The 26,684-nt window shown below is 52.9% G+C and overlaps 1 protein-coding gene across 1 annotated transcript in view; it reads right to left on the bottom strand.

Moving 5' to 3' along the window:
* CCDC33 (coiled-coil domain containing 33) overlaps positions 1 to 26,684 on the bottom strand; it is a 102,061-nt gene that overhangs the window by 38,459 nt on the left and 36,918 nt on the right. The window contains exons 6-12 of the mRNA XM_032865037.1: positions 25,248 to 25,357; positions 23,162 to 23,278; positions 19,931 to 20,022; positions 18,633 to 18,753; positions 12,661 to 12,790; positions 11,906 to 12,039; positions 10,789 to 10,860 (exon numbers count right to left, since the gene is read on the bottom strand). Of these exons, the coding sequence (XP_032720928.1) occupies positions 10,789 to 10,860; positions 11,906 to 12,039; positions 12,661 to 12,790; positions 18,633 to 18,753; positions 19,931 to 20,022; positions 23,162 to 23,278; positions 25,248 to 25,357 (776 nt within the window). The remainder of the gene's footprint in view (positions 1 to 10,788; positions 10,861 to 11,905; positions 12,040 to 12,660; positions 12,791 to 18,632; positions 18,754 to 19,930; positions 20,023 to 23,161; positions 23,279 to 25,247; positions 25,358 to 26,684) is intronic.

Here is a 26,684-nt window from a genome sequence, read left to right as displayed (position 1 = left end):
TCGCAGGAATAACCCAACCGTGCCATCCAGGACTCTCACATTTGGTGCAGGAACATCATCCTCGAACATTGCCATTCTCCTCTGACACCCTTTGCTGGGAAGATTTCTTTTCCATTTCACGTCTACCTTTAGCCTCCCACCTATCACCTGTTAAACAGTCTCCTCTCTCTCTGCTCTGCTGGGCCTCCTCCCTGTCCTTCCAGGTTCTTTTTCCTCTTCCATTCTCCCCTTAGCATGACTGCAGCTCTCATCTCTGCCGATCCAGAGCTCAACCTCACTCAGATACCGGCATCTCCAGGAAATCTCGATTTCCCCCACCCACATTTGCTCAAAGCTTTTCTGGGATCTTCTAGCCCAGCAGCTGACTCTCTCTGTTCTCACACTGTTCTCTAATCCTAAGCTCATTTGCCATTTCTTTTTTCTGCCCAAACTTTATGTTTCCTGGGCTTGGGACATGTGTGATGCTCCCTCAGAGGAGAGATTAGTTTAAAACTCTCTTGGAAACCCATGGTTAGCCCTAACACATGTATGTTGTTCAAAGGCTGTAGGGACCTCCAGGATGACCCGCTTCTCCCCTACATCAGTTGTTGGAATTCTGTCTTGGCCACATAGCGGATAAACATGCCACCATCTGTGCTAGAAGTAAATAGAACAATGGGCACAGTGCCAACCAGCACAGGATATGCTGGGGTTAGAGGTGCCTGAATGTCTGACCCTGAACAAACAGAGGAAGAACAAGCACGGGTGGGCCTCCCTTAAAGTGACACTCTTTCTATAAAAACCCACACATACGAACCGGATGAATCAAGATAAGGACCCTTCACTTTACCACTTGGCTCCTTCCCATAATGATTCCTTTATTCCCTTTTCATGGTAAAATTTTGTCTGCAGAAGTTCCTAGGGGTACCTAGGTGGCTCAGTCAGTTAAGCGTCAGACTCTTGGTTTTGGCTCAGGTCATGATCTCAGGGTGGTGAGATTGAGCCCCACGTTGGGCTCCAGGCTAGGTGGGGAGTCTGTTTGAGATTCTCTCCCTTTCCCTCTTTCCCTCATCCCCCTGCTCTCTCTCTCTCTAATAAAAGACGTAAATAAAAAAATAAAATTTGGCATGCAGAAGTTCATTAACATTAAGTCTTTTCAGGCTTGTGTCAGTAGAGTGAGTAATAGTCATGCAAGGACAGAAGAATCCAGTCCAGTCTGGGCCTCATCTCCCACCTACCCTGTCAGATGGGTGCAAGGACAGATAATTCAAAAGAGAAAGCAATATATGAAGATTTTTTGAATGAGAAGAGTGAAGCATTGAGTAACCTTGAGGCTGATCTGGGCACTTATTGTACTTCATAACCAAAACTCCTGGGCCTGTTTTGTCCCTAGGCTTTAGGCCTAGCTATCTCTCTCACCTGCCTCTCCCAGTGGCTATGGTTTAGGGAGAATGAGAGTCATTGTGAGTCTCCCCACTGAACACCCCAGTGCCTCTGTATACCATCTGAATCAGGTGCTTTGGGGTTGTTTTGTTGTCTCTGCACTTTCAGATGTGTGGGTAGATGGATACAGGACAGAATAAAGGAAAGAACAGCTAACCAGGGCAAAGATGATCTCCACATTGACCAGCTGGCCCCTGGGACTGGGGTGAGATGCTGATTCAGGACCTGTAATGACATCTCTCCTCATTTCCAGGCAGAAAGCCAATCTCACTGCCCTGGATTTCATAGACTGCCATCTAATCCAGTTAGGGGAGGAAGTGGAAGTAATGAAATCAAGGGAGAGATCTCCAGAGGTGCCCCATCAGCTCTGAAAGCGGGGACACACTGCAAAGGGAGTCCCTTCCCCCTTTGCCTGTCTCCCTCACATCTACCCTGTATGGACCAAGCACCAGCTGAGTAAACTCAGTGACCCAGAGCTGACATATACTGGACCCCTAATCAGAGCTGGGCACTTATCAGGTACTTAAAATAATTTTTTTTTTCCAAAAGACAGACAGACTGTCACATGTGGTGCCTCATTTAGAGGTGTCTGGAGTCTTGGAAGCTTGGCTAGCCTACGTTCCTCTATGACTGAACCCTAAGAGCTTATTGGGAAGTTCTAGCTGGGCAGGGCAGCTACTATACACCCTTGCTAGAAGAATAGTCTTCCTCCATCTAGAGAGCATAGCTTCGGGAGGGATGTATGTGGAGTGGTGAGGGAGGAAGGGGACACCTGCCTAGCCAGCCAGGTCAGCTGAACCAATACTAGTGATCACTGGGGTGACAGATGTTGCAGCCAGCTCACCCTCACATCCACTCACCAGGTACTTTTATGTGGATTCTGAAATTTATTATAATTAATTTTTCATCACAAAGATAAGATTAAAATGACACTGACCCCTCAGTCCAGACGAGAGACTTCACCTTGTCAGTCTCTGGTAGGCAGGTTGTGGGGGAGGATGTTCTCAGGAGGAGGGAAGGAAAGATAGGGTCTTCGTGGATGTCAACTCTTTTGCCCCTTCTGATCCATAGGTGCTCTTCCTGCGGCTCCTGCCAGACTGAGAGGATCTACTCTGCTCTGCCCTCTCCACGGCTGGCCCTAGCCTGTATTTTATCCCACAGCTGCTTCACGCTAGTACCCTCCACCTCCCACACCCATCCTTGCAGGACTCCTGCCCATGATTCTAATCTCCTGCTCTAATCAACTTTGCCAGGATCCATCTTGGTCTGGGAGTTGGGGCAAGCGAGTGGGTAACTTTTATAGAATAATCTTTAGATTCCCAAATGGTAGAAGCCCCAAAGGGAAGAACAGTGTTCAGAGGCAGTGGCTCTTGTCATATGAGGTAAGTGGCACCGGGAGGTTCCCAATACCCTACACAGTGCCTCATTTCTCCTTAACACTGCCTACTCAGACTGCTCAGCTTCAGTCTGCTCACATTGTGGGGAGGCAATTGCCCCTCTTGTCCTTGCTTCTCATGGGAAAGGAGCTTGTCTGGGGCTACAGGAAGGCGCCAGGCTGCTCGAAATGGTGGGCAGTCAGGGTTGAGGATGGCAGAGGGGGATAATGCTAAAATGAGGATGAGGAGAGGGTAGGGCCTTGGGGACTAACTCCTCCCTATTTAAGCCCAGGCTTACCTAGCTCTCCTCTTCTTCCAGGTGGGGGTGGAGGCTGCTAGCCCACCCCACATGCCTAGTTGTTTGCTTTTCTATTTGGCAGGCCTTGCCCTGCTGGCTGAGGCAGCTTGGGACTGATAAGTGGCCCCTCATTCTGGTTCCATGGCTACAGCATGTCCTGCTTTATTAGGGCTGTAATTGGAGACCTACTTTGAAAGCTCAAAGCAATGCACAACCATGTACTGGCTCAGACTCGCTGCGCAGCCCACCACTCCTTGTGCTGCTGCAGCTGCCCCATACCACGTTGAGTGTCATGGTGGAGAGAAGACTCCCCTTCCTCATGCCTCTCAGCCCTAGCTGTTGCCAGCAGAGGAGGGTCTGTTGAGACAGACCAGGCCAATAGCATCACAGGCTCGAGGCTTCTTGGGTCACCTGTTTCCTCCTCCTCCCCTAACATCTTCTGCCTCCCTTCTACCCACTCCATCCCCTAGATCCCTGATCATGCAAAATGCAACAGTTCAAGCCTGCCCTGGCAATTACAGAGGAGCCAGGATGCAGCTGCTGTCCTTGGTGCTGAAAGCGCCCGCCATCCGGCCTCCCTGCCTCTCGCCCCGCCCTGAGCCTTCTCGATGGAGCGCACATGCTCTTAATTCAATTAGCTGGCCCTGAACCCTCCCCAGGGAACCTGAAGCGGAAACTGACAAATTCTGTTTAACAAAGACATTTGTCCCCCGCCCCGCCAGCCTTGGGCTCTGCCCGCCTGTATCCCGCTCATTAGGTATCTAACAAAGTGCGTCCCAAGAAATCGGCTTCCAATCGCTAGTAATTCAGGAGGCCTGATGCAATTTTCTCCCTGATAAGGGTGTCTCTCCCGCTGGCAAGCACCATAATGAGCCCTGTGCAGCAGCTCCCTGATCAGTTACTGCTTTGTCATTTCCTGTGGCCCCAGTTGTAGGTTCTTATCTCTTCAGCTGAAAGCGAGGCTCGGAAAACGGGGCCCTCCAAGAGGGCTTGCTGCATCCCATGCATATCACAAGCCTCATTATGGCATCCTGCACGGTCTTGCAGCTGCACTGGGGTTTGAAGCTCTGAGTCTCTGCCAGCAAAGAAGGGTCTGAGTGTTAATCCTCACTGGGGCCATAATTCATTCTCCAGAAAGTGGTTTTCAGAGGGTTAATCTAAAAGCAAGTTGCAGGATCAGGGGAGGGGTGCCAGTGATAAGGATATTTAACAATTCTGGCAAGGACTTGAGTATTAAATAGAGCCCTGCTCACAGCTCACTGGACAGTCTGTGGGCTCACTATTGTTAGTTTGGAATCTGGGCTTTCTGCATTTCATCTCTCCCATTGGGTCCCCCCATTTACCTCTTGAGAAAGCTTTCCAACATACAGATCAGATCACATCTTACTGCTGCCCAAAGACTTTCCTTAGCTTCGAATCACTGTGAAACACCAGTAAAGTCTAAACCCTGCATCCTGGCATACAGGCTCTCCATGGTGTAGGCTAAGTCTCCAGTCTCATTGCCCACAACAGCCTCCATATGTCCCACATGCTTCAGATACCGTCATGCCTCCATGCCTTTGCACCTGTGATTCCTTCTGCCTGAATCACTCTTGCTTTGCCAATTTTTAAGCCATTCTTTGAGGCAGAGTTTAAACTATTCTTCTCTGTGACTCTTCCCCTGACCTTTGTATGCTCAATGCACTTCAGCCAGAACTTAGCAAGATGGGTGGTAATGATCTGTCAGGGTGCTTTATTGTTTGGCACAGGTTAGGGATCCAAAGAAAGGCTAATGACTTCATGCCTGAATGACCTTGGGTGGAGCTGGGATGCATCCAGTTTGGCCAAAGAGAGGTCTAGGCTATGGTAGTGTAACTTTGAGATGGGAAAAACCCAAGAGTAGCCCCCACTCTCTGAATAATTTTGTCTAGAAGTTTTGCCCTCTTTTCTCCCCTCCGGCTTCTTCAATCCCCCAATCATGCATTGGGCTCACAGAAGAGCAGAGCAGGCCAGGGATGGGCCAAGACTTCCAGCTTCCTTAGCCATCTCTGTATCCTGACTCAAAACATTCCATCTCTGGCTGGGAGTCACAGGCTCACATTCTCAAGTCAGCAGAGGCCTGCGGTGGGTGAGGCATCTGGAATGAGCCTGTGGTATGGCTCTTGGTCCAGCCCTGCCCACTCACAGGGCAGGAAGCGGGTCTTCATTTCTCCTCCACAGCTCAAGGCAGGGTACACTGGGGACACTTCAGCAAATCTGGCCTCCAGAGAGATGATTGTCTGTCTCTTCTCCGTTTCTTCATTCCCTGAAAAATTGCTGTGAGACCGAATGTGGGGCTGGTGATGTTTGTCTTCAGCTCTTGACAAGGCCTCCTGATGTCCTTATGGATGTGAGTCTGGTGGAGCGGCTGTCACGAGGGGCGGGTGCTGAGTGATGGATTAGCAAGTCTCCATTGTTCCCCTCCCCCAGGAGCCCTGTCCTCATGTCTGACTGAGTTCAGCACGTTTGTCAGCAACTACACTGGGCTGGGTACCCACACAGGCTCCTTCATTCCATTTTCACTACATTCCTGGCTGGTAAGGATCACAGCTCCTTTCTGTGGATGATGAAGGTGGCACTCAGGGTGGCTAAGATCAGTGGAAGATCCAGGATTCAAGCCCAGACCTGAGGATGCACACTGTTCGTGTAGGGGGTGTGGGGTGGAAGGGAAGACAGGCAGGGTGTTGTGAGGTTGTGGGAGGGGAAAGGGTCTTTTTTCCCTGGATCCATCATTGTCCTTGTGGTCATTCTCAGAGCTGGAGTCTTGGGGATGGGGACAGAACCCTCCGGAGGACAGGACCAGCCAAGGAGGCTCTGGTGCTGTCCTGAACGCTGGGCCTTCCGGGCAGCTGTGCTTGGTGAGGAAATGGACACAGGTTTGTGCTGGGGCTTCTCTGAGGACCAGCCCAGGACCTTCATATGTAGCTTTTAAAGAAATTTATAAAAATTCATCAAAAGCCAGCATGATTCTGCCTATTGCCTGCCTTCCCCTCCCCCCTTTGTTAAACAGCCACTTGTCCACACTTTGGTCTGGTCTCCAGAGAGCTTTGTAACTGATTTGAATAAAAACACTAGGGCAGGCCTTGGCACAGCATTGCAGACCCACCCTGCCTCTTCCTTCGAGAACAGGGAAGGGGGAGGTTCAGACAGGACTGTGGGAGCCGCCCCTTCCCTCAGTGGGTGACAGTGGGTGCCACCTCCTTCTCTCCTCAAAGGTGCCCACCCTGTGCCAAAATCCAAGGAGACGCACAGGTTTCAAGTCCTGCCAGCATCACTCAGGGTTGTGGGCTGAGGAGGAGGCAGCCCCCCATCTCTGCCTGGTGCCCTGGTGCTCGGCCTAGGTAAGACTCTGGATTCCAAATCCCAGCCTGAGAAGGCACGCTGTCACCAAACACCCAGATGACTGCATAGACTCGTCCCACCTTGCGAGAGGCACATTTCCATGCGAGGAGGCAGGGACTGGCTCTGTGAGCAACTATCATGTGAACGAGGGGCTTCAGTCCACAAGGGTCAGCCTGGGAAACCTGCTCAGTGTGAGCCTCACTTCAAAGAGGTTGCCTGCAAGCTGGAGGGCACCCAGGATGCTGCAGGATCTTGACACAAGTTCATTAAAAGAGGCAGACTGCTTAGCCTGGAGAAGCACAGACTCCTGGGGGACCAGATCGCACTCTTCAAAGAGCAGAAGCCAACATCAGAGGGAGAATGGAGGAGAGATAGGGTTATTCGTACATGTATATGTGGAGCGGCCATAAGCTTATGGATTTTTAGAACTGAACAGACACCCCCCCAAAGCCAACGCCCTCTGTATGCACAATAAAGGGAAGTTGGCCGCCTATGGGCAGGCCATTTTTTTAGTTTTTGTGAATCAATGTGTAGTTATTCACGTGCTCACCTACACACACAGCTCTAGCTTAAAGCAGATCACTCTGAGCAGCACGTGCTTGTTGAGAAGTCCCATCAGAGGGATAAAACTTAACCCATCACCAGCAGAACTAGCTTCAAGCACTGTATCCCAAACCAGGAGACCACTCCATCCCGCCATTCACAGAAACTGCAGGCTTTGCTGGCTAGTAGGCCTGCCAACATGTTGCATGGCTGCCACGTGCCAGTGTCCCCACAACCAGCACAGGAGGCTTGCCAGGGTCGCCCTGCAGCCCCAGATGGTGGAGCCAGGATGCTGGAGGCACAGAGACGCTGGGCTCAGGGTGAGGCGGGCACTTCTATCTGTTGTGGCCATGGAGCCACGGGACAGGGGGCATCTGGTGGTAGTGAGCATCCTGTCAGGGCAGAGCAAGTAAGACCACCTATGGTGGATGTTGTTAAGGACAATCCTGTCCCGGGTGGGCAGTTGAGAGACACCTCTGTGGTCTCGGTCTATTTGGAAATTCCACAATGTTCTTGTTCTCAGAGCTCTGGGAATGGGTGATGTGGAAGCAGAGGGTGTAGGGAGATGATGTTCACCCAAACCTCAACGAACCAGGATAATCTGTCTGTCCTTCGGAGGCTCAGGAGAAAGAGAATGTGTCCTCAGGAGGGAGGTACTCAAATAGAGCATGCGTATTTATTTCTCCTGAAGCATCATCTTTTAGTAGCACATCGGACCACGGGCAAGGGATTGCTCTTAAGGGATTGTCAGTTACATGGACGGGGGGCCCCAAGAGACCCGTTATCCAAGCCCTCCCCACCCCCCCGGCAGCCAGAGTGTCCACGGGGCTCTAAGATCCCAGGTTTCTGGCACTGGCCCACCAAGCTTCGAGCCATGTTTGATTTAAAAATGGAGGAAGCGATGGCACTGGTCCCCCAGGCTGGAATGCAGACACGAAGGCCAGGTACCTTCCACCGTGAACTTGCAGATGACGTCTTAGGTGGAACCATAAGAGGAAAGGAATTCAGACCCTGCCAGGTGTTTGCTGTCACTGGGTTTTGTCAGGCCTCTTACAGGAGCTGCTATCTGCTCATGAACTGACTTGCTCACTGCCTGGGCCACGGCCCCTGCCCTCTAAGAACATAAGCTTTATGAGGATGTGTAAGATCCCTAAAACTGGGACAGTATCTGCTTCATAGCAGGTGCCCAATGTTTGCGCTGGCACAGAGGGACAGCGGCGCTGTGACAGTGAGGGTGGTGGGGAGTGCTAGAGCTGGGGAAGGGCCCTCTGCACTCAGCTGCCAGGCATCCTCCTGTTCTTTCACCCTCAACACTCTCCCACTACCCCGTAGAAAGGAGGGTGCCAAAAGGGCTCAGATGCGAGCCGGGAGCCCTGTCCAAGCCTGATGAGGGTGAATTCAAGGCAGATGGGCTCCATGGCTGCTGGCCCCTCCCTCTCCTCGTTGCAATCCACAAGGCCAAAATCGAGTCCTCATCACATATATGTGGCATAAAATGAATGAATGAACGGCTGGGTGCCCTGGTCGCAAGAACCTACGCCGAGCCCACCCCATTAGCCCCCAAACTGGAGTTCAAGATCCTGGAATCAAAGTGAATCAGTTCTCAGCCAATTCACAAATAGTGTCACCAAGGAACGGTTTAGCCACAAAGAGATGGAGTTTCTGTGTATGCCAGTGCAGGTGTGAAAACTTCTGTGTGTCAGTTTGCACGTGTGTGTGTGTGTGTGTGTGTGAGCATGTGTCTGTGGATTGAGTGTGTGTGCCCATGCAAAGGTGTGTGTGTGCGTGGGGGTATTCGCACGCGCTGGTGTGAGACAGCGTGCGTGCATGGAACTGTGTGTTGAATGCTTGGCTGCAGAATCTGAATTTCCTCTAGTACTATTTTTCCTGGTACACACCCAATCTTGATCCCTTTCTTTTCCTTTCTTCTCAGAAATCCATTACCGAAAGATTTCTTTCTTTCTTTTTTTTTTTTTTTTTTTTACCCGCCTCCGGGGGAAGGGAGGCTGGGGGAAGGGGAAGCTAAAATCACAAGGCCCAGATCAAAACACTCAGCCGCTAAATGAATTCGGCAGCGTTTTCCCGCATGACTTGGAGGGATAATTTAGTGAGGCCGCCAGCTGGAAGGAAAGGGATTAATTCTGCACTTAGCACAGCTCCGGTGAATAATTCATCACTGAGACCTTTGTGCCTAGCCCCTGGGCAACCGGGGAAGTGTCCTGTCCACCTGCCTGTTGCCTGCTGGGTCCCCCAGTGGCCTGACCAGGGGCACTTGATGCTCCTTTCCGTCCTCAGGACACATGTGTTCCCGTGAAGGGACAGGAGGCAGGGGGAGGTGAGGAAGGGCCAGGCACTGGCCACTGACAGACTCTAGATACTGAGAAGAAGCTGTGGAGGGGTAAGATCCAGTCTGGGAAATGGGTGACTTTTTCTCCAAGGACTCTGCTTCTTTCTTGGGGCTGCTTCTGTGTCCTCCCCTCTCGGTACCTTCTTGGTCCTACACCTGGTGTGGTGGTGGTGGTGGTGGGAGTGAGGGTGGGTTGTCAGGCTGTCTCTAACAAACTCTCTTTCACCAGGAATCAGAAGACAATGCAGAACATTCTACAGGCGAAGGGCTGATGGGAGGTCCCAGGTACTCACCGGAGGCCTTATGGGGACATAGTTTCAAGTTGCTATGTTTCCAGATACATGCTTCTTACCACACACCATATAATTCTCTGTGTTCTCCATGGGTCAGGTCACAGGGCCAAGTATTACCCCAGCACTGGTGGCAATTTTCCTGGTGTGGGAAGCCGGTGGGAGGGGGCTGACCCAGACACCAAGTGCCTGCCTGTAGTTCCTTCATTCATGGTCCTGAACTGCCCCCATCCCGGCTTTGTGCCTGTCTTAGCACCACAGACCAAAGAGGGGAAGAATTCCAGAAGGCGCAGGCCAGGTGCACTGGAGCCAAATGACCAGGGTTTAACGAGGACTCAGAGTCCAGGGAGGGCTGGCTAGAGGAAGAGATCCCATCCATCTGGCAGGGCTCAGAGCCAGTGGTATCTTTCCACTTGGATCAACCCAGCTGTAGGAGGCAGGAGTCCAAAAATGGGCGCCCAAGATTCCACACCCTAATCCCCAGGACCCATGCCTATGATGAGCTGTGACCCCTGTGATTATGTTACATGGCATGGCTGACCTTGAGTTGGGGACATTCTCAGAGTGGGCCTCCCTTAATCACATGAGCCCCTTTAAAGCAGAGGGTTTTCTCTGGCTGCTGACAAAGGAGAAATAGAGTTTTGAAGTGTCAGGGGGATTTGACCTGCCTGCTGGCTGAGAGATGGAGCGGGCCATTGTGAGAAGGAATGTAGGTTACCTTTAGCAGCTGAAGGGACCCTTGGCTGGCAGTCAGCAAGGAAACAGGGACCTTGGTCCCACAACTGCGGGGAACTGGATTCTGATGACCCCCTAATGAGCCTGGGAGCACACTCTTCCCCAGAGCCTCCAGAAAGGAGCGTGACCTTGCCGGCATCTCAATTTGAGTCGTGCCATGTAAGACTGTCTACCCTCACTTGATCCAAGTGAGCCAGGCTTGGCTTGGGCTGGGTTAGAGGCTGACTCCCAGGTCTGGGTGGCCCTCTGCTTTCAACTCTCCTCTTCCTAATATCGGCTCTCTGTCTCGTTTTCTGGAGCCTCAAATCACCCTCAGACATTTCTATCCAAAGCAGCAGTCCCCTCCTTCCAGAAGTCCCTGGCCCCAGCCCACTGCAGGGCTATGGGACCTGGCACGTGACTGCCAGGCAGCCTTACCTCGGAGGAGAGCAGCTGGAAGGAGATATCCACTGTAGGGGCCTCACCATTGATGGTTTTCAGCTTGGTGTCCTGGGGAGGAGAGAGGAATAGTCAGCCTATGCTGGCCAGCACAGCTTCTGCCTCTGATCTGCCCACTATTTCAGATTCCCCAAGAAGGGGCCTGCTGGGGCCTCTGCCTGGGGATTGAGAGGGAGGCAGGAGCTGGTCCCCCACCTCTGCTCACCCTTCCCACCTTGAACTTCCCTCCTCAACTCCACTGAAGACCTGACTGGCATTTCCAGACCTGCTTCCAGGAGGAGTGGGGGAACTCCCATTGACTGAGGTCTATTACAACAGGATGGCCAGGGAAAAAGTTGGCATAGAAATAAATGATGTATTTATCATATATATATATTATATATATACACACACACACATATATATACATACACACATATATATAGTCTCAGTAAGACTTAATACATTATTATGTATTATATATAATATACAATACATTATTATATATATAATATATATTCTTTTCTAAGTACTTCACATGTACTTCCTCAAAAAAAAAAAGTCTCACATCAACCCTATGAGAAAAATTCCAATACTATGACCCCATTTAACAGACAAGGAAACTGAGGCACCAGGACTTTAATTTTCCCATGGTCATGTAATCTGGTAAGGGGTGGAACCAGCATTTGGACCCACATAGTCAAGCTCTAGAGACTGGGCACTTGGCTCTCTTGTCACACAGACCCTATACAGGCATGTTGTTCCCATATTAAAGACGGGCACTCCGAGGTTCAGAAAGTCTAAGAAACTTGCCCAGTTGCACAGTAAGAACTAGGGGAAGTCAGGATTTAAACCCAAGTCTCTCTGGTTAAAGGCCCGAGCTCTTGCCACTGTCCCATGGGGCTTCCCTGTGTTTCTCCTCACACTGCTCAGGGCAGGAGCTGAGGGGAGCGCCTTATACCTGACTGCGGTTGGCTTCCGTGGTGGGGGCGCTGGGGGTGGGGGTGGAAGCTACTGGAGAAGCCAGTCACTGGTGTCAGTGGGGCAAGATGGAACGGGTGGGCTGGGGCAGGAGTGGGCCACCTGGCATGGGCTCTGGTCAGGGCGGGGCACTCACGGTGATGGGGAGCTTCTCCACACGCAGCCCGTTCACACCCTTCCCTGCCAGCATCTTGCGGTACAAACGGCTCTTTAGCGGCAACACGGAGACGCCCAGGGGCTTGCTGAAGGTCCATGGCTCACTGCCTTTCACTGTAGGGGGAGGACCAGCTGGGGCTCCCGCCAAAGCTCCCACCCGAGACCCCTAGGATCCCAGTGTTGGAGGCCCCGGCAGGCACCCCAGTCCTTCGGTACCCAACATCCAGTCACCCCATGCCTCTCCATTCCTGCCTCCTGGCCTTGCCCTGCACAACTCTCCTCCTTCTCTGAACTTGGCTATGTGAATTCAAGACCAACTCTCCACATATTCTGTGCTTCTGGGTGTGTATACGGATCTCCCCTGTCTCTGGCCTTGGGGGCTCTTTACTCTCTCCATGTGGAACTCAGACTGTACGTAGATCAGTGGGTCTCTGAATCCGGTTTCCCCTCTATGCTGTGAGCCCTGGGGGGATCTGTCCCTCCCTCCTCACTGACAGGTCCGTGGGGATGGGGTAAGGCACGGGTCTAATATGGGAATAAGACCAATGTGTGCTGGCCCGTGCCAAGGAACAAGGACAAGGAAGCCAGCCAGGAGCTCCTCCACCTGCCCGCATGCACTGGAACCGGGTCCCCTTCACCCACCCCCGCAGAGGGCAGAGGCAGGTGGTCTGAGCACCCTTCGCACGTATGTCCTGAGGCACGGCTGCCCTCACACCGCACCCAAGGGCCACTCACTGGAAGCCGAGGAGTAGTACTCCAGCACCAGGGCTGTGTCTTCCGAGAAGTTGGTGGCTCCGTCTCGGCCTTGGAAGAGGAAGGATTGGTTCCATAAAGGCAGCTCTGGGGGTCCCGCTGGCTTGGACAGCTGAAAGGAGACAGTGGGAGTAGACAGTGGGGCCATAGCTTCTCCCCAGTGAAGGGATGTCAAGACATGGCCATCTGTGTGTCTACACATGTCACAAATGTTTGTCCCAATTGTAAAAAGCAACATGCGTGTAATAAATGAATTGTGGAAAACACAGAAAAGTAGAACGCTTAAAAAGAAAAACCTAGGGGTGCCTGGAGGCTTAGTCAGTTAAACATCTGGTTCTTGATCTCTGTCTGGGTCTTGTTCTCAGGGTCATAAGTTCAAGTCCCAACTTGGGCTGGGTGTGGAGCCTTCTTAAAACAAAACCAAACACAAACATCCCCCCAAACACACCAAATTCCTACACTAAAGACAACTATCCTAGGACAGCGTGTTTCTTTCTAGTTTTTTGCTAAGCCTACTTTGTAGATAATTGTGATCCTAACATCCTATGTTTTTCATTTACTGTGAAAACCTAAGTATATCCAGAGTCACAAATAACGCTCGGTATCCATGATCTTTGTAGCTGCAGGGTTTTTTGCCAGGTCCAGGAGCCCTGGTTTCTCCCTTCCCATGTTTTCCTAGAATAGTTCTGTATTGAATATTGTTTGATGTGGATTTCTGAGTCTCAGATTATTTCCCAAAGACCCGAAGTGGAAATGCTGAATTAAAGGACGTGCACTTTGGGGTGCCTGGGGGGCTCTGTCGGTTAAGTGTCTGTCTTCAGCTCAGGTCATGTCCAGAGTCCTGGCATTGAGTCCCACATTGGGCTCCTTGGTCAGTGGGGAGCCTGCTTCTCCCTCTGCCTCTGCCTGCCGCTCCCTCTGCTTGTGCTCTCTCTCTCTGTTTGACAAATAAGTAAATAAAATCTTTAAAAAAAAAAACAAAAAAGGATGTACATTTTAAGGCACTACAGTATTGACCAGAGTCCCTGAATAAGGGGCTCCAGGAGACATTCCCAAGGATGGCCACCAAAGCCATGTCGCAGGAAGCAGGACCCGAGGAAGGCTCTGAAGTAAGATTTGGCAGAGCGAAGGGAAGGAGGGAGGCCTTCTGGCTGGGAAAATCACCAGGACAACAGTGGAGGTGGCTCCAAGCATGGCAAGGGTTGAGGATGCCTGGAATAAGGAGGGACTGCAGGTGGAGGAGGTCGAGCAGCTGCAAAGGCTGGAAAGAAGGTGGGGATAGGGGAATGGACCATAATGGCGTCAGCCAGCAGCCCCACATGGTCGGTCCCAACACAGGGAGGGACTGGGGTCACCGGGGCAGACTCTTCCAGAGGCAGCCTGGCCTCTGTCCCCAGCCAGGGGCTGTCAGCAACAGCAGCACCAGCTCCCACCTCCCGCTCCCCTGCGGGAACCAATCATTGCTCAGAAAGGTCAGCACAAATGCTCCGCTGGATCTCGAAATATCAGTGTGGGTCTACCCACCCCCAACCAGCAGTGGCAGGGCTCTGATGCATGTCACACTAATGTGTCTGCTCTGGTTCTCCGAGGCCCCGCCTAAGGCTCAGCTGTGTCCACTTCGGCCCCTGCCCCCGGGGGACAGGGGGTGCAGTCACTTTGGGGGCCAGGGGGTCCTGAACACAGGGACAGGAACTGGGGTGATGGGACTGTTCCTGAGAAGGGGCTCTGGAGGTTGCTCAGGGACAGCCACTTGGCCCCAGGTCAGGCTAGAGAGGCTGCCTCCAGGTTCTGTGGGGCTTGGAAATGGTCTTTCAGGATTGATCCCCAAACCATGTCCATCCCAGAGCCACCCCACTGAGTGCCAGAGGAGGCTTCCCCATTGCCTGGACCACTGCCAGGCCCTGAGGCACTCAAAGAGGACCTGTGACTCAGTCCCTTGCTGCCCCCATGCCTTGCTCCCACCCTGGATGGGGGGAGAGCATTTAATGGATGCTGGCTGTCCTCTCTGGGGCCTATTAATGTGTCTAAATGGAGTCTACTGAACAAGAAATAGTGCCTGACTGCTCAGGAAGGACAGGTCTTTCCCTGAATGGTTTCCCAGGATGAGTCCTCCAAGAGAGATCCCTTCAGACCTACAGCTGGGGAGAGAGGGTCACACTCTCTTGTGGGTGGGGGAGGGGGAAGGAATTAAGGTTAAACCACCTCTGGAGTCTGACGCCAGGGCCCTAGTGAAGGTGTTGGTGGCATGTGTGTGTGGGGAGGGTTGGGGGCAGGGTGTGGGGTGGGGAAGCCATTGACCACAGAGGCTAATGGGAAAGGCCACAGCAGGCTGTGGAATTATAAGGAATGTGATTAACCTTCAGCTGTGATCTTCAGCAAAGCCATTAACCCCTGGCCACTGAGGCAACCCTGCCTTCCCTAGGAACAGAGGTTTCATTACATGGGCCCATGGGCCCTCCTTCCATTTCCCCTGAGCCCACTGTACCCACACCCCCACCTAACACTACCTGCTCCACCCATCCTGGGAAGGGTAGCTGCCAGCAGCTGATGCTGGCAGGGGGGCCTCAGGGGAGCTAGGATACACGGGCTCTGGGCCCAGGTTTGCCTCAACCTTGCTGTGTGACCTCTGGCAAGTCCCTTCCCCTCACTGGAACCTGAGATGTCACTGTCCACTGGGAAATAGCTTCTGCTCTACGCCTTGGGGGCTGTTGTGTGGGCTGAAGGAGAAAATGGATGCCTTGCCTTCAAGACCAAAGTTCAACTGAACTCAGCTGATGCTGACTGGGGTTGTCCGTGCTCTACACCTCAGGGGTGCTGTTGGGTCTTTGGGGGAGCTAGAATCAGACCCTGTTCCCTCTCGAGCTCACCATCTTCCCAGGTGATAGGACACACACACACACTCCTATGATCCATGCAGAGGTCTAAGCAAGTTGTGGGTTGTGGATGCTGGGGTGTGGGAGAAGAAAGCAACGACCCTTGACTGGGGGAAGGGAGGATCTGTGGGAGGAGGTCTATTCCGGGCTGAGTGCAGCAGAGGGGAAGGCTGGCAGCCCAGAGGGGACAGCATGCATGTGGAGACAGCTGGGCATCCAGAGAACCTGCAGAAAGCCTGTGGGGTTTGGGGCTGTGAGCGAGGAGGCTCCAGGGGATGAGGCCTTGTGTCCCCAGCTGCCAGGGAGGGCTTCAACCTGTCCAGGGTCCAGGGGAAGGGTCTAGAGCTGGGCCGGGTTTGCCGTGGCTGCTTCTCACAGGCTGATCTGGAGATGCCTGAGTGGAGGCGCTGCGGTGGTCCATAAGAGACGAGGCCAGCACGAGGGCAAGGTCTGCGGGATGGAAAGGGGTCCCGCGACAGCCTGGGGACCGACTGGCCGAGGGGGCTGAGACAGGGGAGACGACGGTGGGCACAGGCAACTTCTCTGCTTCTGTTTCATCAGCCGGGAGCTCTGCCTCAGTTCTAAAAGGAGGGCAGGCCAACAGGAGCAGCCTGATGGGCAGTGGCCCCCCCACAAAGGTGTGGGATGCAGGGTACGAATAATTCCTAAGTCCCACCCTATTTCGGGCCCACGGGCCCAACTATCCCTTCACTGACCAGTTTTGCCATCATCAGCAGTTCCCAGAGGGGTGACGCAGACACTATACCCTTCAACCATTTCTGTCTGTCTCTCTCTAACCAACAGAACCCGCTTTGGTCCTGGTGCCAAAGCAGGTGATGCCACGCCCCTCCTCAGTGACTGGCTGAGAGCAGGGCATGTGATCCAATTCTGGCCAATGAGACCAGAGGGGAGGTCTTCAGAGGGGCTCCGGGTGGGAGGTTTCCAGCGCTTCAGAAAAGCCAGGGGTGAGAAGGGGAGGCTCGCTCTCTCGGGTCCTGGTCCTGTCTGGATGAGGGTGCCGCGAACATTTTGCCTCCATGAGCTGTTAGTCAACTGAACATGGCAATTCAGTGGTGCTGGAGAGATCCTGAGTCCTGAGGACGTTGTTGAGATGGTGCATTAACCGATTCTGGCAGCATCCTATGCGGGGGACCTCTCGCCAAGCGTAACAAGTAACAAGGCATCCTTAGAGCTTAAGTCCACGGGGTTACTTGTAGCCAAATATAACAAGGGCAGTGGTGAGGCTGGCTTGAAGGGGCATCCGACAGTAGGGGAGGGGCAGCTCTGAAAGAGAGGAGCCCGCTGAACCTCCGCCCTGGGCTTGGACGCTGTGCCCAGCTGAGTGCTTCAGGGCCTCCTAACAGCCCAGTAAAGGTAAGAATCTGGAACTGCAGAAACTGAGAAGGCTGCCAAAGGTCCCGTAGCTTCTAAGTCACAGAGCAGGGGTCAAACCCAGGTGGGTGAGGCCCTCAAATCCCCGGCCGCAGTACTTTGCCATGGGGGTGGGGGCGGGAGTGGGCAGCTGGTGGGAAACCACGGCGACTCCAGACACCGCCACCCCTCAACTCAGGTGAGGACCCCGAAGTGTGGAAGGGGCGGGAGGGGGTAATGTCAGCCCATGACTGGTATCCTTTCAGGTAGAGTTCCGCCCACCCGCATCTTGTACCGCAGAAATCCCGCCCCTGTCCCTCACTTCCAGGAGTTCTCATCCTGGCCCAATTGCCATGTTGTCTAGTGAACGTCAACAAGTGTCTGCCGTCACTGGACCGTGGGCCTTGAGTCTCACCCATGCACAAGGCACTGGAGGCAAGTCTCTGTAGCTAGGGGCAGCTCCACTACCAAGACTGGTTAGGCAGCAAAGGCAGCCAGAGACAGGCTGGGATAGGGAAGGGGCTTCCTCATTAAGGCAGCCAGCACCTCCTGCCCCTTGGGACCACCTGCTGATTGGTTCATAATTTTCTGGGCAAATGCAGGGCCATGTGTGAGATGACTCTGGGGAAATCAGGCCAAGGATTGGTTTGGGTTTGAAGCCTCTGTCCCCAGGGTCCCCCCTTGTCCCACCCCTCCCTGCCACCATCACTCTTGTCTGTGTCTGAGCCTTCAAACGCCCTTGCCTTTAAATGAAGGCTGGGGACTCAAAGGGGTGCCTCATTCTGTATTTGCCATGCCAGACATGAACAGTGGTGGGCAGACAACAGGAAGGACTTCCCAGGCACCCCTGTCTTCTTCAAGGCCTCTAGGAATGTTGGGACCATCATGTGGGGCAAGCTCCAACTGAAGTAGATGGGAACGGACTGATCTGGCCATTCCCTGGCACCCAGCCACAGTCTGCACACCCCACCCCAACATCTTCAATGTCCTGTGCATCCTATCTCCACTCCTGTGATCTTGTTTTCTGTCGCCCTGCACCATCCGTCCCCTGTTAAAAACTCAAGAGTCTTATGTGTGGATACCCACCCTAATTCCCCAGACTTCACATCCCTCTTGCCTCAAATAAAAAAAAAAAATTATTGTGGTAAAATATACACAACATGAACTGTCCCATTTTAACCATCTTTAGACACACAATTCAGTGGCATTAAGTACATTCATTATGTTGTATAACCATCACCACTATTTCTGGAACTTTCTCATTAACCTAAACAGGAAAGTCTGTACCTATTAAACAAGAACACCTTGCTGTCCCCTTCCCTCAGTCCCTGGCAACCACCATTCTCCTTTCTGGCTCTATGAATTTGCTTACTCTAGGAACCTCATCTAAATGGCTTCAGACCATATTTGTCCTTCTGTGTCTTGTCTCCTCTGATATTTCTAGCTCTGACCGTCCCACCGGCATCATTATTAGATTACACATTATCTTGTGTTGATATTTGTTTTTTTCATGCGTGGGATACCCATCTTCACCAAACCAGGAGCGCCCTGAGGGCAGCTCCTCCATAGCACAGAGAGGCTTGGCTCTGGATAGTAGCTTGTTCAATAAAATCCTTAACAGTCCAGGGACTGAGGGAGTGAATCAACCCATGGGTGAGACACTAGAGGTACGAGCCCAGTGACAGGGTGTGAGGGGGGAAGGAGCCATACCTGAGGGCACCCGTTCTGGCTGACCCGAGGAACATCAAAGTACATCACAGATGAGACAGGGAAGGAGAGTCGGGTGATGGGCAGCCCTACGAACGCTGGGTCCTGCTTTACCTGATGGACCCTGGGGAGGCAAGGAGACGTGGGTCAACCCACGAGTATAACAGGTGCCCAGGGCTCTGGGCTCTGTGCCCCAGCTCAGCAGCCAAGGGCTCCCACGAAGATGGACTGTGGACTGATGTGAGAGAGGATGAGGGGGCCGGGGCCTGGACACCAGGACAGGGGGTGGATCGCTGGCCCAAGCCTTGGGAAAGTTCAACCAGGTCAGAAGATGGGCTGCAGCTCCCAGGATCCCTTCCCCATGACTCCCTGTGGCCTGGGCCACACCTGAATGCCCCAGCGACCCCCATCTTTAAAAAGCCTCGCCTTTGGAAGTCCTTGCCAGAATGACCCACTCCGTGGTGGCAGTTCTGGTTTAGGCTTGGTGGGGCACAGAAGCTGCAAGGGCAGGATTCGGGGGGCAGGAGGCTGTGAGCGTGTGCGCATGTGCTGAGCATTTAGGAGGGCTGGGAGTGAGTGAATCAATCGGCTTCATTCCCACAACAAGCAAGGAGTGTTCCCAGGTCATCGGAACTCAACAGATGGTGTGTAGTGGAGTCCCGTCGGGCCATCAGAGTCAGCGGAAGTGACAGAGCAGACAGCTGACCCCCAGGAGTTGGTGCTGTCACAGAGGACAGTGCTGTGTGACCTCCAGTGACCAAACTACCCTCAGGAAGGGCATCTGTCTGAGGACTGCAAACCCACCCAACCCCGAAGGTCGTCTGGGGAGGAGGGTCATGAGCTTCACGTGGGGCCACGGAGACCCTCGGGAGGGTAAGGAAGGGGACTGGTGGGCAAGGCTAACAGTCATGAGGTCATGTGAGCTAACCCACAGGCGGCCTTCTTTGGGGACAACCACTGGCTGGAGGCTTGGCCTTGCACTAGAACAGGAGGGGGCACTGGGATGTGGTGGGTATGGGATGGGGAGGCAGGTCTGGAGGAGCTGAGGACTTGCTCTCCTCCTCCAGCTGCTGGCTCCTCTGCAACCTGCTCTCGAGAGACTTCTGAGGCATCCCTTTCCATGGACTGTGAGCAACCTCCTGGGACCTCAGGCCCAGGGGGAGGTTTGAAAGGCCTTGTGGAGGATAGGTTTCTAGGGCTCTTGGGATCATGGTCTGTGGTGACAATGACAGCCTTTTGCCTCCTCTGTCCTCTGCCCTCCTTGCCCTCCCCTTGGCCACACCCACCTGGGCCCCACTCACTTAAAATCATTGTAGTTGGGAACCACCCTGGCAATGACCACTATGGGGTGTGGGTTGTTGACCAGGGGCTCGTTGACTCCCCGGAGGAAGACCTGGGGAAGAGAAGAGGCAGGTGAATCTTGGGTAATTTGGGGCCCTCTTGGGGACAAGGCCAACCCAGCTGCCATCTTTCGCCCCAATAATGAGCTCATCCCTGCCTCTATCTGTCTCACTTGTTTCATTCTCTGCTGCCCTCCTTCAGGCTCTGGGCTAGGCATTAGGAAGGCAGGGGGAGAAGACACAGATTCTGTTCCCATACACCTCCACCGCCAACCCAAGAGATTCCTGATCTGGCTCCTGGTCCTCGCCCCTTACCCACAGAATGGGCTCACACTTACCCCTCTGCCCTCACCCTAACTCCCCCAGCTGTGATTCCTGTGGCTCCTTTTACTTCTTTGACCCCCATCACTGGCCTCTATTCTTCACCCAACCCATCCCTTTCCCAGGCAATTTGATACATGATGGCAAAAACTGCTTTTGTAAAAATGAATTGAACTATGTCATTCCCCTGCTTGAGACCGGGAATGACCATACTCCCACTGCCATTGGAGTGAATGCTGTCATTCTTACCATCATGGCCAAAGCCTACATGTGTTGGCCTGTCTGCCCTTGGCCCACATTTCCACCAATCCCCAACTCCTCCTTTGTTCCAGCCTCTTTTGTTTCACCCCTTCAACATGCTGATTTGTTTCTGCCTCAGGGCCTTTGCACATGATGATCCCTCTGCCTAGATTCAACATCCCCACCCCCAGCGACTCAGAGGCTGGCTTCTTCTTTTCCTTTAGGACTTAAATGACCACCTCTGGCAGGCCTTCTGCGACCACTCTTACTAAAAGCAGCCCACCCCATTCTCTAGCCCCTGGATTGCCTCTTCCATAGCGTTCATCATAGCCTGTGTTCATTCTCATTTCTTTCTTGTTCATGTTCTGTCCATCTGAGTAGAACCCAGGCTCCACAGGCGTGGGGACCATGTCTGCCTTGTTCACTGCTGTTTCCCCAGCTGTTAACAAATGTCCCTGTCACAGAGTAGGAGCTCAGTTTGTGTTTTGGGGAGAAATGAGCTCCACTGATGGAGGAGAAGAGTGGAAGACAGGGGAGGGAGATGTTGAGTGTGCTTCGGAGCCAGAGAGAGAGACAGAACCTCTGATGCCTGGGCCGGGGTGGGGGGGGGGGCAGGCAGGGGCCTCAGGGAGAGGCTGGGTTTGAGCTGTCCTTGGAGGGTAGATGGGGATCCTAACTATGGGGTGCTTAGGGGAGGAAAAACAGAAAGAGAAGGGGCTGTGAACACAGCTGAAGGGCCCCTCTCAACAGCTGGGTCATTATGTCACCATGGCCAGTCCCTGATCCACTCTGGACCTTTGGATCCCAGCTCATACACTGAAGGGTGGGATCATACTGTCTCTGGTCCTCTTAGTTCTGACCTGCAATGGGAGGACAGTGCCTGGGAGCTGGGACTTCCTCTGGCTCTTCTCTTTCCTCCTCCCTGAGCACTCCCTCCTGGGCCCCTCTGCCAGGACCCATCTTAGCTGGTGACCTGTAAGGCCTTCAAATAATAGTGCTTAGGGCCATTCAGCACTAAAGGGGTCCCTGGAGACTGACTCCCTGCCCCAGATTCAAAGGACTGGATCTGGTGAAGGTGTTTCAAACTTCGGGTGGGGACAGGAGTCTGGGCGGAGGGAGTCCGCTGCGGAGGTGTCAGGCCCTCGTGCTCACAGGGACACCAACAGGCATAGGGACTGAAAGCAGGTCTCTGAGAGGTTGAGGGGTAATTTACACCTGGTCTGTGCTGAATGGTCAGGTGTGAATGAGACAGCTGCCGCAGCACACTGGCTCATGACAGCTGGTGAGTGACAGAAGCAATTTCTCTGCCCACTGTGCTCTCCAGTCTGCTCTCTGGACCAGAAGTGGGGGGCATCTGTGCTGGGGACAGGGAGTGGGCGCACTGCTGGAGACTCTACCAGGTAAGTCTGGGGCTGGGGTAGGCATGGGGCAGATCGTCGGAGACCCCTGCAGGCCGGGGTTCTGCTGGGTCTTAAGGGTATTACCTTCTCACTGTGGGGCGTGGCGTGGCCTGGACAAGCTGTGGCCATTCTTCCTAGTTCTGGGTGTGTTTGTGTATACGTGCATGTTTGTGTGTACACATGAATGTGTGTGTATGTGTGTGTATTGCTGGCAGGTCTCAGGAAAGGGCGTGATGTAAAAGGGAGGGAGAATGGACCAGAGGGAGCATCCAATGGGGAAGCAGAGGTGAGGGTCAGGACCTCTGGACTTCCATCCCAGACTCTTTCTTCTTGGGTCCTGGTGTCCCCAGCTGTGAAATGGGACTCAGGAGCAGTTCTTATAGTGCTGCGGGGTGGATCAGATCAGCCGGGCTGGGGCAGGGGAAGCCCAGAGTTTGGGCTTGGTGACCCCCACCCTCCTTGGTGACCCCCGCCCTCCCCATCCCATTCAGACCAATGCTGCATTTGAATCTGTCATCCTTGGCAGTTTGAAGGCCATGGGGGAAAGGGAGAGGGGGCAGGTTCCTGGGCATATTTCTGGAGTATGGCCCAGCCTTCTGAAACTGCTGGAAGGCTGAGGTTGGGGTAAAAGTTTGGGGACGGTGTGTGTGGAAGTTAGTTCCAAGCTGGGCCAGGCCTGGAGGAGGCTATGTAAACAGCTGTTGAATGGGTGAATGAATGCCTAATTAGAAGGCCAGCCAAACCTCTTCAGAGATAGGACTCAAAGAAAAGGGGAGAGGCCCTAAAATTTGGGGGATTGTAAGCCCTAGATCAGAGGTCACTACTTCAAGAGGAATAGACTAGGAGAGAAAACAGCTTTTCCTCCCCACCCCCCCCCAATCCCGTAAGATTCAGGCAGACATCAAGCTTTGGAAGCCTCCAGTTCTCCATCCTGCCTGCACAGTGTGTGAAGCAGAGCAAGAGGTGGCCAGGTTAGGGTAGGACGGGGGACCTGGAAATGTTGGGAAAGATTAGACATCATTTTCATCTCCATCCCTATCCCCATCATCCCTGAGATCCCAGGGCTTGTCCTTCGCAAAGTACGTGGGCTATTCTGGAAAGGCCCCGTTGCTTTCTTCCCCAGACTCCCCTCCCTGCCTCACAAAGTCAAGCCAGTCAGAGGTGGTGAAGGACAGGGCCTGGGGGCTGCTCAAAACTTGCCCCTCCCAACCCGGGGCCCCAGTCCCGGTACCTCCAGAGCTGTGTGGTTGTTGCCGATGTAGCGGGGGAAGAAGCTCCCCTTCCGAACGATGGTGGCGTACAGTTGGGTTTTGGCAGTGGCTCCCTCAGCTTTTCCAGACTGAGTGGGCTGGGGTCAGGGTGAGGGAAGAAGACACACCAGGAGGAGAGTGACTAAGGGGCAGCCCCCAGCCATAAATCCAGCCCTTTGCAGACAATCACTTGGCATTGCTCCACCGGGGCTCCAAGCTGATAATTAAAGCTCATGGTCCCTGCGAGCCTTTCCAAGATCAATATAATAAATCTTCCCTTTTCTATTTGAATATTTCTTCGCCCTCATAAGGACCATGGCCTGCCTGCTCTCTTTGTGGAGATGTGATAACAGGGCCTGGGTTGTAAGCGGCCAGAAAGCCAGAAGGCCTGGGTGATGATTGCAGAGTCACAGCTGAAGTGTGAAGCCTTCCAGGCGAGTCGCTCATCTCTCTGGCCCTTCCTGTCCCTGCTTACCCCAGGTACCTCCTCCAGGCTTAGGGAAGGGGATTAAGAAGGTAAAGATCCCTGGGTCATGGTTGAGAAGGTATTTGGAAAGAAGATCAGTGCAGGGCTTGATGGGAAGAAAGAAGGGGAACTCACCCAAACTGAGCCCCCAACATGTGGCAGGTGCTTTGCCAGGGTCCTTAGGCCCATTGTTGCAACTGATTGTCCAAGTGCATGCTCAGTGTCTATTTTGCCGGTGAGAAATGGGGAGGCCTAGGAGGTTAAGCAGCTTCCTGTGGATATACAGTTAGCAAGAGGCAGACCAGGGATAGGAACCTAGGCAAACTTGCATCACATTGTTCCTTACTCCAAACCACAAGAGGGGCCTGGAGTGCACACTGAGGGGAAAGTAATGCTCTGTTCATCTTGGTCCAGTGCCAGGCACATAGTAGGTACTAAGTATTGAGCCATGAGTGAGTGAGTTCTCCCTTCCACCAGTCAGCACTGGGGAGAGGGAGTGGGTGGAGGAGCCGTCCTGGGAAGTTCAAGCCATGGACTGGGATACCTAAGGCTCCCCATTCCAGGCTCCTGCCCACTTGCTTACTAAAGGGGTGCCCTCCAGGGGGCACTTTCTCTTCCACCTGCCCCAAATCTTCTGAATCTTCTTCCGGCCAACACACTATGTGGCAGCGCAGAAAGAAATGACCTGGGAGACAGGTGACTGGGGCTCACCCTCCAATCTGCTACTCATCTGCTCTGTCACCCAGGTTGACAGGATTCCTCTCTCTGGGTCCCAGTCCTATGTATGCAAAATGTAATTCGCCTTAAGGATTAGAGATGGTGTTTGGCCCAGGACTGGGGACATAGTAGGAATTCTGTAAATACTGTATTTTTTTGATTTTTAGATCTAGTCTCACTTTTTTTTTTAAGATTTTGTGTATTTATTTGACAGAGAGAGATCACAAGTAGGCAGAGAGGCAGGCAGAGAGAGAGGGGAAAGCAGGCTTCCCACTGAGCAGAGAGCCCGATGCGGGGCTCGATCCCAGGACCCTGGGATCATGACCTGAGCTGAAGGCAGAGGCTTAACCCACTGAGCCACACAGGCGCCTCTAGTCCCACTTTAAAAAAAAAAAAAAACATTTTATTTATTCATTTGACAGAGAGAGATACACAAGAGAGGGAACACAAGCGGGGGGGTGGAGAGGGAGAAGCAGGCTTCCTGCTGAGCAGGGAGCCCCATGTGGGGCTCCATCCCAGGACCCTGGAATCATGACCTGAGCCGAAGACAGACGCTTAATGACTGAGCCACCCAAGCGCCCCAGATCTAGTCCCACTTTAAACATACATGAAACCAGAATGTATCTTTCATTGGTGTATTCATTTAATGAAGTAGATGTTCCAAGCTGTTGGGCTGTTTTACAGAGATGAATTCAGAGAATTCCAAATTCTCATGGAAATCATTCTTATCTACCTGCCAGGAGCTGGGTTTCCTGAGCCCCATATGTTCCAAGACTTGTCATATTGCAGGGTGAGCGTGGGAGGCTCTGAGGGAACAGCAAGGGGGATCAAGGTGGGTCCCCTTACCTATCCCAGGCCCACAGGGACTCAGGGCCCTGACTCACCTTCACCAGCTCAAAATGGTAGGGGTGGAAGACACGCAGGTACTTGATGGGGATTTGGTAGGACAACAGCTCCTCTTTCTTTTTATTGTCCATCACCTTGAGGATCACAACTTAATAGAGAAAAAGGAGCACAATCTCAAAACAGGGCTTAGCTGACCAGCATCCTTCCCAGTGTGGAGGAGGTGAGATGTTGCCCAGAGCAGGGAGCAGGGACCCTGCTGAGGAACCAACATGCATATGTACACATGTGAGTCACCCCCCAACACACAACACACACACACACACACACACAAACACACACACACACATTCACAAGTACCATTTGAGCCCTGGCCCAGGGCAAATCTCCATCCTAGGTGCTGTTAGAAACCAAAGATGCAATTCTGTCCTGCGGTCTAAAAACTCCCAACTCAGAGATGGACACACCTGGCATGGAACCCCCATATCAAGAGACACACATATGAGGTCATCTGGGTGGCTCAGTCGTTAAGCATCTGCCTTCGGCTTGGGTAATGGTCCTGGGGTCCTGGGATCAAGCCCCGCATTGGGCTCCCTGCTTGGTGGGAAGCCTGCTTCTCCCTCTCCCACTCCCCCTGCTTGTATTCCCTCTCTCACTGTCTCTCTGTCAAATAAATAAATAAAGTATTAAAAAAAAGACACACATATGATGGCAGAGACATGCACAGAAGCAGGAATCATACCCTTTCCTAGGAGCTGCTTCCCTTAGTCACAGACGCTCTCACCAGCTCCTCAGGCAGGAAGGGGAGGACTTACCTCCCACATGTTGTAAATGGGGAAACTGAGTCTCAGTAAGGAAACAAGATCTGCTCAAGAAATCTCATAGTACAAATACCAACAAAAGTCTACTCCAAGGAAATGAAAACTAGTCTAACACTAAGAACAATGCACCACTTAGAAAACTCCCTCCAGGGGCACCTGGGTGGCTCAGTGGGTGAAGCCTCTGCCTTCGGCTCAGGTCATCATCTCAGGGTCCTGAGATCGAGCCCCACGTCAGGCTCTCTGCTCAGTGGGGAGCCTACTTCCCCCCTCTCTCTGCCTGCCTCTCTGCCTACTTGTGATTTCTCTCTCTCTGTCAAATAAATAAATAAAATCTTAAAAAAAAAAAAAACTCCCTCCAAAGAGACTACATTTTGTTATAAAATGCATGAACTTCAGGATGAACTCTGAGGGGAATGCCAATGACCTGGAAATATACAGGCAATCCCGCTTAATGAGCACCTGCTGTATACCAGATACAGGGATGGGTGTTCCTGAGTCAGTATTCCAACAAATCCCCACCACAACCCCTCAAGAAGGAATCACCATCTCTGTTTTTACAGTGTGACTAGTGGAGCGGAGAGTGGTAAATAACTTGATCACCATCACAGAGATGGTGTTTGATGGGAGACTGGGTTTTTGATCCTGGAAATGTCTTTC

The sequence above is a fragment of the Lontra canadensis genome, unplaced genomic scaffold (assembly GCF_010015895.1).
Source record: "Lontra canadensis isolate GAN:19392208 unplaced genomic scaffold, GSC_riverotter_1.0 scaffold28, whole genome shotgun sequence".
Classification (NCBI taxonomy): domain Eukaryota; kingdom Metazoa; phylum Chordata; class Mammalia; order Carnivora; family Mustelidae; genus Lontra; species Lontra canadensis.
Note: the sequence above shows the minus strand (reverse complement) of the source record. Positions and strands in the feature narration are given on the sequence as shown.